A 16,730-nucleotide genomic window follows, 5' to 3' on the forward strand; every position below is an offset into this window, starting at 1 on the left:
GATATTCTGACCTAAGTTATTATATTTATTCAATTAAAATCATTAGCTCTTGATAAAGAGCATAACATTTCTCGCTTGATATAAATCTCTTTATTAGGCTGCAGATAAGAAGCAAATACAGAAGAATTTCTCACTAAATAAAACTCGAGTGCATGTTTATAGAAATATATATTTAGAATCTTTTCTTTATAAATAGCTTATCATAAAGAATAATTGATCTTAAGAGAAAAATATTATTTTCCCCCCAATATGGTGTTTACTTTGCATCCAAGAATAAATTCTTACATCTTCTAAATTAGCAGCAAATATTACAATAAAAATACTAATTCTTTTCGTTCTGAAACTTTTTTATTGAAATCAAAATAACAGAATGCTGGAAAAAAAAACATTATTCATTTGAGAGGTATAGTTCCTTAATAAGGAAATATTTGAATATTATTATTTCAGTGTAAAGCAAACTTCAAAATACTTTATTAAGCAACCCTTTGTTTGTACAAAAAGGGAGCTAGCTTGTCTTTTCATGCTAAATGAATAATTTATTCTTCTAACAATGCTTAGAACTTAAAAAAATTATATTCACATATTTTCTTCAAAATTTTATCTAAAAAAAAAAAAAAAACTAAAGAAAGAAAATTTTGATTTTTATATTTTATTAAAAAATGTATGAAAAACATCATACAATTTTTATTAAAACAAAAAGATAGATTTACAAACAAACTTCGAGTTCTTCCAAATAACTTTTGTGCCTATAATCTTGTATTTTCTGCAAATATTTTTAAACACTTATATTCTGAAAATGGATTTTCATGAATCTGTGTAAGTGCATGTATTTTCCAGTGCCTGTTTCAATAAATCACCTTTTAATCGAAACACTCTAAAATCCCTTACTTACAAATGATAATTTCAAAGGGAAATGCTTTAATCCTAGAGAAATTGATACTTCCATCCAACCCACCCCAGTTCCACGACTTTGGACGGGAAGAATCAAGAATTACTGAAAAAAAAAATGCCACTGCATCTATCAAAGTTAACTACCATTCTTTGAATGAGTGAGATTTCAGCCCCTCCAACTTCCCCTTCCTTCTCACTCTTTCTGTGGACAAACCATATTCTGGGTGGTTTGCGATCGAGAATATCAAATTCCACACAGTTGTTAGCGAATAGTAGAGTCCACCCAGTTCGCGAACGAGATTAGTTGGATCCGCACGTGTTCACAAACTAGAATAGCACAGGCGTCATAGTCATTCGCAAACGAGAGACATTTTCAGGAAATGGTGACCTGCCGAGATGGTGGAATTAACGGAGCACCCGCCTTGCGTAGCAAGGCTATCTCCATGATCCTGGTTAAGTACAAGCCTGGCGTCCTCGCAAACGAGAGACATTTTCAGGAAATGGTGACCTGCCGAGATGGTGGAATTAACGGAGCACCCGCCTTGCGTAGCAAGGCTATCTCCATGGTCCTGGTTAAGTACAAGCCTGGCGTCCTATAATGCCTTGAACTTTGAGCATTACTGGCGTGATGCACACGAGTACCAGTCGAAGATTCAGTGATCATGGGCGTAGGAGAGGGGGAGAGTTGTCGGAGCCAATGAGGAAATGGTGACCTGGACCGTTCGTTCACTTATATTTTCCGTTCGTTTAGTAACGTTCTTTCGCGAACGACTCGTATCTGAGGTGTTTCTCTCGTTATGACATAAATGAGTCGATAGACAATGTTTATGATAAATGAATTAAAGGCATGATTTGATAGTTTTAAATTTGAAATTATGAGCGCTGACGTAGAAGCTTATATTAGACAGAAATGTCCATATTCTAAACTGCCTCCATCTATAAAGCAGGTGATTGATTACTTTATAACGTTTACAAATCATTAATCCGGTGGCAGTTATACACTATATTTTCACATTTCTCAGTATAAAAATAAATAAAAAAAGTTATGTCCCTCCTTAGTTATCATTTATCTGTTTAATATTCGAACAGTGATGCATAATATTCAATAACATATTTCTTTAAGATTCACAGCTTTGAGAATATTCTCTTGTGTTTTCCTGAAAAAAACTGTATAATTTAATTTTTACCTTATATTCAAATATGTTTGAAATACTGCTGTATTTACCCTCTAATGTAGTAATATTTCATTCTACCTTGTGTGAACCATAACTGTTTATTCATAAACTAATGTTGAATAGAATTTTCCATTGGTATTTATATTTGTCCATTACAAGTTCTTAAAACCTAGAATCCTAGCTGTTATTTGTGTCATTTTTACTGTTTTGATTGTAGTAGTACATGAACTCAATTTATAAAATATTTTAATAAAATAGTTTTTTTGTTTAATTTTTTTAATGTATTTCATTTTTTGTTGGAAGAATGCACCCTCATTCCTTTATAATATCCCCAACTCAAATCCTTAAATAAATTTTGCTTTTAAAATTATTAATTCTATAATTGTTTGCATGGAATCTTTTCTTTGAAATAAAGATTAGATCTTAGATTGACTCAATTATTTAGGTATTACTTGATGTTTTTGTTTTAAATGTATTTTTATAAGACAGTGGAAAATAATTGTATAACCATTTCAGTATTTATCATTTTCTTTTATATAGTTGTTGATTATTTTGCACATGATTGCTAGTTTTAAATTCATCTTAATCTGATTTTAATTATGAAAAAACTTAACATATTACTGTATTCAATAAATATTTCTATAACTGGTTAAAATTCTCTATCTTAATGTCATTAATGTAAGTTTCTATCGAAAACGTTTATCTGTGGGAAATATATAGGATATCCACTCTTATTATAGCTAATTTTTATACTGTTAGAGATAGACAAAGTGTTCCACTTAGAAAAATGCTTTAGATGGTGGGAAGAATTAAATTTTATGTTGTTTTAATCAATTAATGTATATCTTAAAAAGTTACAAAATCTTTTTATACTATCCCCATCTTATCAATCATACTTTGTAAAACATTACAAAACAAAAATTATTATTCTGTGATTAAAATTGGATGAATTTAGAGTTTACAGTTTTGAGAGAGATCATAAGAGATTGTGTACAAAGTAAAATTATCCATTGCTGGATTTTATGCTAGTATTTCAAAAAATATTTTGTGTGAACACTTTACATAAAGAAATAATACTACCAGTATAAAAATATCTTTAGATAATTATTTTTAAATTATTTATTTAATTCATTATTCTACAAAAAAAATGTTTCTAAATATAAGTGATATTTATGTCTAACAGATCGCAAACCAGCTATCAACAGGCAAATGAAAATTTAGAAACTCCTATTTCTATGAAAAGCAAAATTTCATCTGCTTATAACAATATATTTTTCTTAATTTTTTTCATGCTTTCATTTAAATTGAAAACTTATTTTCCATTAAGTGATTGCTTTTGTATTAAAAAGGTGTGCGAGTTAATACTTTTGTTATTTTTAATTACATTTTGTGTGACTGTATATCTAGACAGGAATTAAAAAATTTAAATCCCCTCGAATATAATGGCTAATAGTAAAATGATATTTGTTTCAAATTTTTAGAAGCATTGATTATAATTGCATTTTAAATATTTTATTTTGTAATAAAATGATTTAGTTTTTCCATCATATTTTTTATCAAGCAAGACATAAATTTCTGTTATTTATTTTATACTTTTTAATTGAATGTATAAACCAATAAAAAATAATAAGTGTATTTTTATTTTCAGCTAAATATTTTACTTTATCAAATTTTTCCTTAAAAGAAATTTGTATTTGACTCATATTTAGGTTAAACAGCTATAACTCAGTTGGTTTTAATCATAAAATGGTGGAAGTTTTTTTATTGTATATTTTGGGTAATCAACATTTTTTTACTAAATATTCCTGATAGGTCTGGGAGATTTATAATAAGTAAGAATTTATAATTTTTACAGAAATATATTTGCTGACTCAAATTATATAAAATATAATTATTCCCATCATTTAAAGCATTTTTCCACTTAGAACTATATCTCTGTCTCTAGTGCATTAGAAATTAGATATTGGGCAACAGTAAAACCATGTAGATAGTAATCATAAAAGGTTTGGTATCAATTTTCATTAAAATTAGTTGTTGCTGTGAATATATATATTTCTTTTCATCTGCTAAAGCATTTTGGAGTGTTGTATTTATGAATTCTTTTAGAGACTTAATACTGTTATTATAGATACTGGTCCCTTGAGTTAGTTATATATTTTTGTTCTTATTTTAAATTTTGAATTTTTACATTCTTTATTCTTTCTATGTATTACGTTGTTGTGTTTAATGTAGTTATGATTTTTTTTAAAGAAGGGACATAATGAATAGCAAAATTTTGAGTTTTATTACATCCTCAAAAGAGAGTGGAAAAAACACCAAAATTTTTTCTATGCAATCATTTGTTTAAATAATATTATAATTTATTGAAGCAGATTAGTCATAATAAAGTATAAAAAAATTTATTGATCACAAATTTATTCTACCCAAGTTTTAGAAATATACTTTTTTTTCTCTCTCTCAGAATGCTGAATACCATTTAATTAGCATATGAGTTGTTATCACTATATTAATTTTATTTATTTTAGATTTATGTTCTATATTCATAATATAGTATATAGATTATGGCTAAGAAAAAAATCCAAAGATCTGATAAGATGATGATTTAGCAGAGAATTGGAAATGTGCTGTCTCACTTAAAAGGTGTTAGAAGATGAGAACTGTAGTTCTCATAGATCACATGTAGTATGTTGATTTAGTTAAAAAAAATGGTCTCAGATCATTTTTTTTCTTTATAATTTACTCTCTCATAAAAATGTGACATAAAACATATAGAATGCATAATCTCTTTTCAGAACTTTATCTCTCAATTGAATTATGTATTGATTTTTATTGAAAAATTATGAACATAATTTGTAAATAGATAATACTAGACAATATGCATATAACATAGCCTGTTGAAGGCTTACTGGCTTACTATAAATTGATTAAACAGTACTAGGGTCTGTATTCTAAATTAACTGTAATATGATGCTAAAACATTGTTTTTTAAAACATGAATATTTATTTTTTAAGTTTAAAAAAATTCAAAACTTATTAAAATGTAACATTTAATGGAAGTGGATTGAATGTATTAATATCATGTATTGAGTAAGGTTTTCACTTAAAATAACAAATTAATATCTTTCTTATGAGTTGTATTTCTTTAGATAATTTTGTAGACTTAGTAAATCACTCTCCTTTGTATGCTCTTTTTGTATTAAAAGTATCAGTTAAAAGAACTGACTTTTGAATTATATAAAATACAAGTATGTGAAAATAAATAAAATTTATTAACTTTAGTAATATTTACTATGTAGGTACTTGTTTCTTTATTTACCAAATGGAAAGTGTTATTGAAAACTATAAAATTTAAATTATCATGCCAGTATTATTATCGAACCACCTTTTTGAGAACCATGAACTAAGAAAAACATTCCTCTAACCCTTCAGGTTGAGAATGAAGCAAAATTATCAGTATCTTTCTTAATTTTAAAATGAGTAAATCCTCATAAATTAATTTTTCTTTCAGATACTTGGTGATTCACCTAGGGAATATGAAAAATTGGTAATAAATTTCAGCATTAAAAATCAACTCCGATTTCGAGGAAATTTGGGTAGGACATTTAAAATTTTTTCTACTGATTTATATGTGAAAATTCTTTAATAATTTGTAAAAATGTAATGAGAAAAAAATTATAATAATATAAGAGCTGTATCATTGCTTTTATATCATGTAACACAACAGTTTGTAATTACTTAGCATTATTTATTACTGCTTAGAACAAAAACATTTCAATAGATACTGACATGTCAGTACATGCAGTCTGAATCTACAACAGCCAAGTTGTAATGATATTTCCTTTCTTAATAATTCTAATAATATTTTATTTCGTATCAATGTAATGTTGTAGGAACATTGGCCTGTAAACAAAATGTACGATTACAAGAAAGGTTGCTGTAGCAAGTAGTTAGCAAATTGTAGTGTAAGCTGAGTTTTCAGTCTATTCTTCTTTCTTTATGAATGAAATCACATTTTTAAAGCATGATATGATTTTTATGAATTGTGGGTATCTAGAAACATATGAGTAATCATTCAGTATTGTGCACTAACAACACTTCATCAGTATTTAGACTAGCATAGTCAGAGATTGTTTGCTGTACCCATTTCTTTTGCCACACACCAAGGGGCAAGGCTGCGGTTGATCACTGAAGGCTGCTAGTGTCTACCCTCCCCCCTTGAAATGGAGTAATTAACCAATTAAGTTGATTATATAGGTGACAATCATTATTTTGAATTATAGTCATCTAATGAAATGATTTAAAATTGAAGTTATTTTTTAAGAAAAAACAAACAACTGAAAACAATATGTATAGTAACGTTTTCTATAAAGCAAGTAAAATATTAGAAGAAAGTCAAATTAAATTTAAATGATTTGAAATATAATGATACTGTTACAAAATTCAACGCCAATAATAATAACTATGAAATTCATATTCAGTCAGGAAAAAAAGTGATGGAAGTTTAAACTTTAGGTATATTTGTTAAAAACTTGAAATCATTATTGTGTTAATAACTCCTTGAAAACACTTTTTTTCTTATTTCTTTCTTGATTTTTAGTGTTAACTAAATGCAGGATTTAAAGGATAATAATTAATTGTCACATGACTACACACTTTCATATTTAAATTACCATAGAAGAATTGTCTCTCTGGATTCAACATGTGCTGTTTTTGTGAATATTGTTCTTATAAAAATAAATTGTGTTATCTTTCTACTATGCAAGCAGGGTATATATCATTTGCTGTGGCTGTAAAGGGGACGATTTGGTAATGTAATAAATGTAATAAATGAAAATGTAATAAATGAGTCTAAAGATTTAAATGTTGAATTTTCGGAAATACCTTTGATATATTGTGATAATAAAGCTTTTATAAATTTTTCTTAATTTTCTGTAGAAAATCACAGGGCAAAGCATATAGATGGTCATTTTCACTTTTTAAGAAACTTAGTTGAAATTGACTCTAGATATACAATATGTCATTTGTAAAAATTATGAGGTAGATATATTTGCTTAACCTTTAACTAAAGATGTAGTAAATAAATTTTGTAGCTAAGATTTTTATACTTATTAATTGATAAGTTGTAATGAGAACTTGAAAATTTTGACCTTTTGTAAGTTATTGTATTTTGTTTGTTTTTTGTTTTTTAAATTATAATGAAACTGTATTTTTCAACATTTTTGTAAAGAAATTATTTGTTGGAAATTAAGAATTACCAGCATGCCAATTGTTTCTTCTCCTTATGTGCATTTCATACACAACACCATAATTTATGCATTAAGCTTTTGATTTGTTTTGATGTTAAGCTCGAGTGATGGTTTAAGGCCTGTGTCTTGTAGTTCATTCATTCTTCAACTGGCTTGCTATCATTCAGCATGTGTCTTTATTATGTCTTTAGTTGAAGCTGAGGTAATGGTTCTGAAATTTGTTTTAATTAACAATAAAGATATATTATAAATTCTTAGATTTTGCTTTCTGAGCTATAAATCCATTGAACTTGCTAAATTCTTCTATAGATTATGGTAGGTCAGGTATCTGTATCAGTGGGTTTTTGCGAATGTAAACAGACACACATGTTAGGGAGCTTTTTAAATCATTTTGCTTTGAATTTTTCATGTTATTTGGGATGGGATTTTATGGGAGATATTCTAGCAAGGGTTTTATCCCTCTCAGTTTTATTTGTGCTATCCTGGCTGAAAGATCACATTAGGAAATAAGCACATTTCTGAATGACCCTTCTATGGACTTTTCGAATAATAATGATGCTGTCAAAACCGTAAATTATTGGAATTCTTCACGTGGTTCTGAATCAACAAATTCCGATTTAAAAGAGGATAATACTAATGTATCAGTTCCAGTTGTGTCATGTCGGTGGAATGCTAACGTAGAAGAACTTCCTAATATCAATAATATTTAAGTGCTTTTGCAGTCTAAATTGAACTTCTTAAATTTGCTTTTCAACCTGAAAACATGATAAAAAATTATTGAAGAAACTAATTTATGTTCAAAAAATGAAAGTTTGTGAAGTAAATTACAGTAGTATCACTGAAGTATTCTGAAGTTATAAAAATTAATAAAATGTACATCTTTTTGGGTCTTGTAATATTTAAATAAAAAGAAAGACTTAAGAAGAAGAAACAATCGCTGGAAATGTATTTTTCAATTAATGTAGTAGTTTCTATTCGTTTTTTTTTTGCATTAGATGAAGATGCAAAATGCAAATATTTGAAATCGATCAATCATCATGAAAATGCAAAATCATGAAATCGATCATGTGCCATAACAGAGTTAAAAATAAAAAAAAGCAGTACTTGAGCATGTAAATAAAAACTTTAAAAGTATATGTATAACTGAAAAACTATATCTTTTCATGGAAGTATTTTAGCTTGAACGGAGTGATTGCTTCAAACAAAACATTTCATCGAAAAGATCCAGATCTGCAAAAAATTATGCAAATTTATGCAAAATCATGAAATCGTTCATGTGCCATAGCGGAGTTAAAAAAAAAAAAAAAAAAAGCAGTACTTGAGCATGTAAAGAAATCCAAATCTGTCTATATATGGCTTTTGTGTGTATATAGGAAAAGATACTTCTTTATTGGAAACTTTACTAACAGATTTATTGAGGGAAAGGGGATGATTTCTATTTGAGTAGTTTTTTTTATATCCCCTGAATTAGCAATGCATCTCAAATAAAATGAAACAAATATATACAAAACTGTACATTTGTTTCATTTTATTAACCATTAAAGAATGTCAAAAAATTTACCCAGACACTTGGAAAAGATGAAATATTTGTAATATAAAAAGACGAGATGAACATTAAAGATTTCAATAATAAAAATAAGCATGTCTTAATGTTAACTACTTTTCATAGAAGAAATACTATATCAGCTCAAAGACTGAAAAATTGATATTTTTTAAGCAAGAATGTGTACTGGATTACAATCGCAATATGGGAAATGTCAATCTTAGTGATTCAATAGTGCATTACTATTTAACGTTTCAAAAGGCCATTAAATGGTACAAGAGACTATTTTTTTCTTGATTGAGTATTTATAATAGCTGTATTCTTTTTAAAACGCTCCATTGCCAAACTATTTCATTATTAGAATTTTAAATCTTGGATAAGAATCTAGAAGTGAAACATGTTAAAGCACTTACAAAATCTCCGGGTACAAATCAATTGAGGTTTAGTCTTTGTCATTTTTTGAATTTGCACATTATTAAAGCTAGTAAAAAACTTATGAGAAAATGTGCAGTTTGCTCGAAGTAAAATAAAAAAAAAAAAACGGGACGCTGCTTATGAATGCAAATGTGTAATGTTGGTCTTTGCATTGATCTGTGCTTTGAGATTATTTATACAGCTTTTTAGTATTAATTATTACAATAATATGGAAGTATATTATAATGTTAAATATAAATACTTTCCCTTTATTTTTATTACATCAGTACTCTAGAGTTAATCTAGGTTATTTCAATTTTTGTAAATTGCATTATATTTGTATTTTTTTATTTTTAAATATCAAGTATTTGAAGTAATTTTTTTTCTAATGAGTAAGAATATGCTATCTTTTTTCACATATTTAAAAATGGTTTCATTTTTAGGTAAAAGGCTATGCATTACTAGATGGTACCTGGCGCATTGTTGCCTCAGAAGAAATAATTTTGGAAATATCGTTTGAAATTTAAAATAGCTGACTTGTTTAATTAGGAATGATAGAAAGAATGATAATTATTTTCTTGTCGACAATGAATACATTCATTGAAATGGAATGATATATAAAGGAGGAATATAAATAATATTTATTTTATTTATTAATTTTTTTACTTTATTATTCAAGTGCTTTAGGGTAGACAATATATATATATATATATATATATATATATATATATATATATATATATATATATATATATATATATATATATATATATATATATATATATATTCTACTTCAGCAAAAACAAATAAATTTCTTGCCTGTCCGACTCGTGAGCATCTGACATACAACTGCCCATGTGAAAAACATAGAATTTCTAAGTTCAGTCTATGTCTAAGTCTAAGTTGAAGTGATTGGCCTTGCGCCTTGTTGATGTCATCGAGAATGCAAGTCGAATGGGGAACTGCAGTCGTTTAAAATCAAAAAGCATGTCGTTGGGAATACTTTTTACATTTTTAAATACTTTTTAATATCCATCGGGAAAGCATAATTATTTAAATCAAAGACGCGGACATTTCGCTTCCGCCACAGAGCATCACAAAAGCAGAAGTGGGGGAAAAATGGCGAAATAAATTATCTCTCGTCTTATATAACCTTAGATTTTGATAGGGAAAATATTTCTCCACAGTGCTAATATATTAATAAGATTCTGATAGGCATTTCTGATGCATGTCAATCACATGCAAGGGAAAAACAGGGATCTTTTAAGAAAGAATGTGCTTACTGGACATTTTTTTACCCCTTCACGTCGAGCGTGTGGAAGTATCGGCGTTTAGCTGATTAAGCAATTTTATGAAGCTTCTCTTGAATTAATTAAATAGAGAAAGTGGAATTGGATCACGAAATATTTTTAGAATGAAGTTACTATGGGCTAAATTAAGATAAAATCTTGGAAATTAATTAAATTGAAATTAAAAGTTTAAAATATTATTACACACACACACACACACACACACACACACACACACACACACACACACACACACACACACACACACACACACACACACACACACACACACATACATATAGCGCTTGAACTAAATATTTTCGATTTCATTTCACACAATATTGATTGGCATGAATTATAATTTTATTTTCTTTGATATATGTGCAATTAACTCCGAATGACATGTGCCGTTTACTGTTTGCCAATTGTCAATTTTAAAATTTAATTTTCGCTCAAGTGCGAGCAATAAGTTGGCAAAGTTTCATCGCAATCCGTTGATTACGGATTTTTGATTACGGATTCATTTTTATGTATTAGATTGTATTTTTACGCGTTAAGAAATTTTATGTGTGTTAGACTTAGCGGGTGAAAATACTCCGATCTGTAGCAACAGTCGGCGCTTGTGAAGTCCCGATCCTGTGGGATACATCTTTCCGCAGACTTCCGTCCCAAAGGGGTTAATTAATATCACCACTGATGGAAAGTGAAAAAATGCATGGTTTTTGACATGTTAATTTTTTTAATCATGAAATTGCGAGTGAAATTTCAGTATGTGCATAAAAAAAGTGTATTAAAAAAATTGGCTTTGTGGGGGAAAAAAACAACCCATCTTGACTTTCTTGGGGGGGGGGGTGAGGTTTCAAAAGTACCTCCCGTTGAGTAGGCTCACTTTGCACTCCATTTTTGATTATCATCTATCATTTGAAGGGGGGGGGAGCTTAACTTTTTTTTATAATTCGGTGTATAATCTGTAATTTTCTCTTATGAACTACAATTATTGATGGAATTTTTATTTGTAAAGGAAAATAAGCGCAAAGCATATTCTTAGACTTATACATGCTGAAAAACCACATTCATTGGGAGCCTTCTGTAGACAGAAGATTCTTGTTTACTAAAAGAAAAGGGATACATCATTAATAATTAATTCGTCCAGTAATTTTTTCGTATTTGGCGGGAGAAATGTGAAACATCCCCTCCCCCCACCAAAGTTTATTCGTAATGACACTTACTATTTTAAGGTAAATTGATTATGTAAAAGGCCAAGTTACTAGATTGGTTGCAAATATCTTCATTTCTCCCCTTCAAATATGTTTCTCTTAGATTTTTAATTAACAAGAAGAATTTGCAGAATTTTTTAAGATCTTTTGAAGTACTGGCAGTAAATGGAGATTTTCCATTTTGATTATATTTAAGCTCGGAAACATTAAGTTGATAAAATTTATTTTTGCAATGACCAAAAAGACTAACAAGAAAGATTTTTTAATTCAAAGCCTTTTGGAACATTCTTCTTTACAATACCTTTGTAAAATGTATTCTGATAAAGTAAATAAAATTCTTCTATTTAAATGCAGCTTATATAGCTGCTTAGTGATATTAGATATAATGAAAAATTTTAAACAGTTTTAACTATATATAAGTTTTGATGATTATATTCAATTTCTAAATTTATTTGTTGCAGTCTTTGTATGAATTTAATTGAAGAATTATTTTGAATGTTTTAGTACGGAGCATGAAAAAGGATGAACGAGGCTATTATGAAGAATTACTTCGATACAGTAGAGAACATTTAATGCTTTATCCATATCATTTGTCAGATTTCATTGTTACAGGAATGCGTATTACTCCTTTCCAATATTATATATCTATTATGCAGGTAATGTTATGTTATTTGCTTGCAATATGATTAACAAAAGCTTTTTGTTTTGTGTGGTAATGTTATAATTAATTTTACAGGATCTCATGGAACAAGAAAAAAGCTATGATTCCCTTCCTAATTTCACAGCTGCTGATTGTAAGTAATATTTGGAATAAAACTTAATAGTTTCTCTGATTGGATAAAGTTTAGCTTGAGTTTGATTACAGAATAGAAATCTAAATTCTAATATATATTCCTTTTTCTGGCACGATTTGCCATTTGGGGATTTGTTTCCTTAAGATGTGCATGTAGGGTCTGTAATCCTAATGCATCCAAGTGCATAAAATTTGATTCCTGTTAATGTTTTATAGTTATGTAAACAAGATGAATTTTTTTTTCTGTAAAAATATGCATTTACCATTTTTATTTTGCTCATTTCAGTTTCCCACATTTCCACTGTTTTCGTTTAAAGATAAAGTATGTATGCAACCTGGATAATTTCGCATTAGACACTTTGAAGGGTACCAATTAAAAAAGAAGTTATTTAAAAAGCATGATTGAAGTTCTATCAAATGGGATTTAAATATTTTCCAGATGCAGTTTTTTTTTATGCCTTGAAATTTTTTTTTACAAGAGAGTGGGAAGATATTTGACCCTCTGCTCTTCAAAGGGGAGAGAGCTGGTATTCACTTCTCACCAGCTCTCCATGCCTTGCATCTTTATTCATTATTTATTTCTTCTATTTCAAGTAATAAAATTAGTTATTTAGCACCATTACAAGTTACTTGATTACTAATGGAGCTGATGAAACTGAAAAAAAAAAAAAAAAAAGGCTTTTAGCTGAGTATTTTATATATGTAAAGAATATTATATAAAAAAAATTTGATTGCTTGTCCAAAAATTTTGCTGTTTTAAAAGCTGCATCTTGTTTAAATTCACATTTATTGAATAATGCATTATTATGTGAAAACAAATGGTTGATTTGCATCAACTTCTTTTTTCCAAGGTGTAAATTTTCCTGCCATCTTCAAAACATGCAATTTGAACTTTTTCTAAAAGAACTAAAAAATGAATACAAAAAAACAGTTTGATTCATTTGATGAAAAGTTTGTTTAGATTATTTCTATTATAATATTTTGAAATCAAAAGGATTTCCTGATTTTTGGGAAGTGGTAAAAATCATTCTTGTGTTGTCACATGGCAGTGCAGCTGTAGTAAGTGGGTTTAGTATCATCCAAGGATACGTTTGTAGAAAATCTGAAAGAATATTTGTTAATTGGTCTTTGTATGATGTCTTAAACTTTTTTAGAAGTTTTTTAAGTATCTTAATTTCAAAAGATTTTCTTCAGTGTGCTAAATTAGGATAAGCAAGATATTATGAAGCTTTAGAGAGGCAGAAAGAAGTTCACCGAAAAGATAAAGAAAAGCAGTTCAACAAACTGAAGCAACATTGAAATTGAAATTGTTAAAAAAAAAAAAAAAAAAAAAAAAGCAGCTGATTACTGAAAAAATCTGCAGAAGTTGAAGCCAAAATATATGAATTTGCAAAAATAAATAAGTAAAAATAATAAAGTAATCATGCTTTGTAATGCTTTTTGTTCAGTAATAATTAAATGATTTGTTTCATGATGGCAATAATATTATTCTCTGTTTTATCTTCAGTGGTGTTGCGAGAGTGCTGACTGAAGACCTAGCTAAAATCAGTTGTGTGCTAAAGTGAAAGTCATTTCTGCACCCCCATATCTTAGCCTTATTAATTATTTTTTTTTTGCCTTCTATCCTATCTCAGTTGTTTATTTCTGACTTAACTGTAAATTATAAGAAAAAATATTGGTTTTGAGGCAATACTTCAAAAGACTGTTCTCATACTGCTGATACAAATTACACTCACATAAGTTTAACAGAAATAATAAATATTTATTGAAATGATTGTCACATATCCATCTGAGGTGGATATTATTTGCATGAACATGCAGCATTATATATACAACTTTTATTTATACCTGAATTATTAACATTTTGTGATTAACCCCTCAATATCTTGTATTAAATATATTATTACTTTTCTTGATATAATTCTGAATTTTTCTTTGTTATTGTTGTTTTGGGAAAATAAATTTTTTGTTTGAAGACTATATGGAAATATAAATTTTGCATTCCTTAAAGCATTAATCACATCATTTTTTTCTGGATATGATAAAATTTTGCACCTTTTTTATTAATTTTTCTATCTGATGTGTATGTTTAGAATCAGTGTTTAAGGAATTAAAGCTGAAATAATTGTTTTTCAAGCATTTTGTGTACTCATGTATAGAAAACTTGCTTTTATATGTAACTAAACATGAGTGAATTATTTGTGCTTTGTCTTTGAATTTGAAATATTGAAAGTTCTTTGATTAATATATATTAATTAGTTGTTAAAAAGTATTTTATTTTTTATAGGTTTAAGGTTATTAGGAATTGGCAGAAATCAATACATTGAGCTTATGAACCAATGCCGCTCTTCTAAAGTTAGTTTTTCAGTTTTATCCGAATTTTATTTTAATTTATGTGTTTCATAAATTTGTCTCTATTGTAATTGTGAAAGAAACATTTCCCCTTACTTTTTGCTCTTCAGAAGTTTTTCGGATAAAATTCATTTCTGAAAATTGATCTTAAAATTTGATGGTAGAATAATACATAGTTCTGGAAATCTGTGTTAAAAACTTGAAACCTGAATACTTGTGAAATCTTGAAACTTTTATATGGTAACACAGAAGTAAACTTCTCTGACTTTATTTTTTTTTTATTTTGTTGTAGTTTTGAAAATTCAGAAAATTCTAAAGACAGAGTCATTTAAGAAAACTTAGTTTTTATCTTCTTAAGTGATAAATGTTTTGATGATTATTTTCTTTGAATTTGAATCAATTTTAAACTGATGTTTAATTGGGCTTTAATTTCCCTTCAGATAGCATCTAGGTTAAATTTTCTAGAGTAAATTGCAATTATTTGGATGGCATTCACATTATTGTATGTTATATATGATTGTTTTATATTGTCACGAAATGTTCCTGGTGCTGCATCAACATTTTAGATGCTTTGCAATGTGTGGTTTTTGGTATAACAGTAATGAATATATGCCATAATTTAATTCAACAATTTTGAATTTAAATAATACATTATGGCTTGAAACATTTAAAATTAAAGATTTTGATGTGAATGTTGAGTTTATTTTTTTTCCTCTTAATAAAACTTTTTAAAAATAATAAAATTGTATTGCATGAGAGAAGACTAACAATTTACAAAAAATAAGGAATTTATTTGATACAGAAAGTGTTAAAAATGATTATTGGCAATAAAAAATTATATGAAATCTATTATAAAAAATTGATATTAACCCTTGTTGTGGCAAGATTGCTTTTTTTAAGGAAAGCAAAAAAAAAAAATGTATATAGGTAGCTTCTTTACGCTATAAAAAACATCAAAAAATAAATAAAAAAATCGTGTAATACAAATCGTTTAATAAAACTAAGTTAAAAATTATTTTATAGTGGTAGTATATTTTTATAAAGTTTTATGTGTGGTATACTATACAAAATGAACATAAGGGTTAATTATACCCATTAAAGTTAATATTATTTTGCATGAGTTGTAAATGAGATAATTACAAAAAAGCAGTCAAGGAAAGATATTGTAAAGATTTCTGAATATATTATATCATTAATATAATTACTGTCTATTTCCAGAATTTTTGGTCAATGCATGAGGAGATATAGGATTTTATCATGACAATAGTTTCTGCTACACTCATTAATTGAAGTTTCTAAAATCTTCAAACACAATTATGTGTGAAAAGTTGGCGAATTTTCCATTTGCAGCCGTAGTCTGTATGGATTGAGTTTTATAATAACTCTTCTTTAATAAGTGTTCAAAATTTAGTGGAAATACTAACTTATTCCACACTTATTTTTAGTTCAAAATAAGTGTGGAATTTAGTAATTTTTCATGTTATGTTTAAATATAAAGTAATAAAATCCTTGAAAAATTACCATACTTATTTCTTTCCTTACTTACAAATATTTGACTGTTATGATAAATTACTGCAAACTAACAAATGTAATAGTAAGAATTATTTAACAGGGCTTATCAATTGGAAAATATTGGAAACAGTCAAAGTGAATATTTCAATATACTGTGTAATTATTTCCAATTTAATTTATTTAATAATGATTTTCATAATTAAATGTAAACACACGCAGTTATCTGTCATTTTACAATTCATGAATTTTAATTTTTTCAAATTTATATATTTGGCACATTAGACTAATATTTTTTAAT

The 16,730-nt window shown here is 27.5% G+C and overlaps 1 protein-coding gene across 1 annotated transcript in view; it reads left to right on the plus strand.

The window, feature by feature from the left end:
* Nucleotides 1-1,641: 1,641 nt before the first annotated feature.
* The window catches only part of LOC129958230 (protein FAM91A1-like), a 68,991-nt gene continuing 53,902 nt past the window's right edge, over nucleotides 1,642-16,730 (plus strand). The window contains exons 1-5 of the mRNA XM_056070520.1: nucleotides 1,642-1,838; nucleotides 5,575-5,659; nucleotides 12,280-12,431; nucleotides 12,512-12,569; nucleotides 14,856-14,923. Coding sequence (XP_055926495.1) covers nucleotides 1,767-1,838; nucleotides 5,575-5,659; nucleotides 12,280-12,431; nucleotides 12,512-12,569; nucleotides 14,856-14,923 — 435 coding nt within the window. The 5' untranslated portion in view covers nucleotides 1,642-1,766. The remainder of the gene's footprint in view (nucleotides 1,839-5,574; nucleotides 5,660-12,279; nucleotides 12,432-12,511; nucleotides 12,570-14,855; nucleotides 14,924-16,730) is intronic.

This window comes from Argiope bruennichi, chromosome X1 (assembly GCF_947563725.1).
Source record: "Argiope bruennichi chromosome X1, qqArgBrue1.1, whole genome shotgun sequence".
NCBI classification, from domain to species: Eukaryota; Metazoa; Arthropoda; class Arachnida; order Araneae; family Araneidae; genus Argiope; species Argiope bruennichi.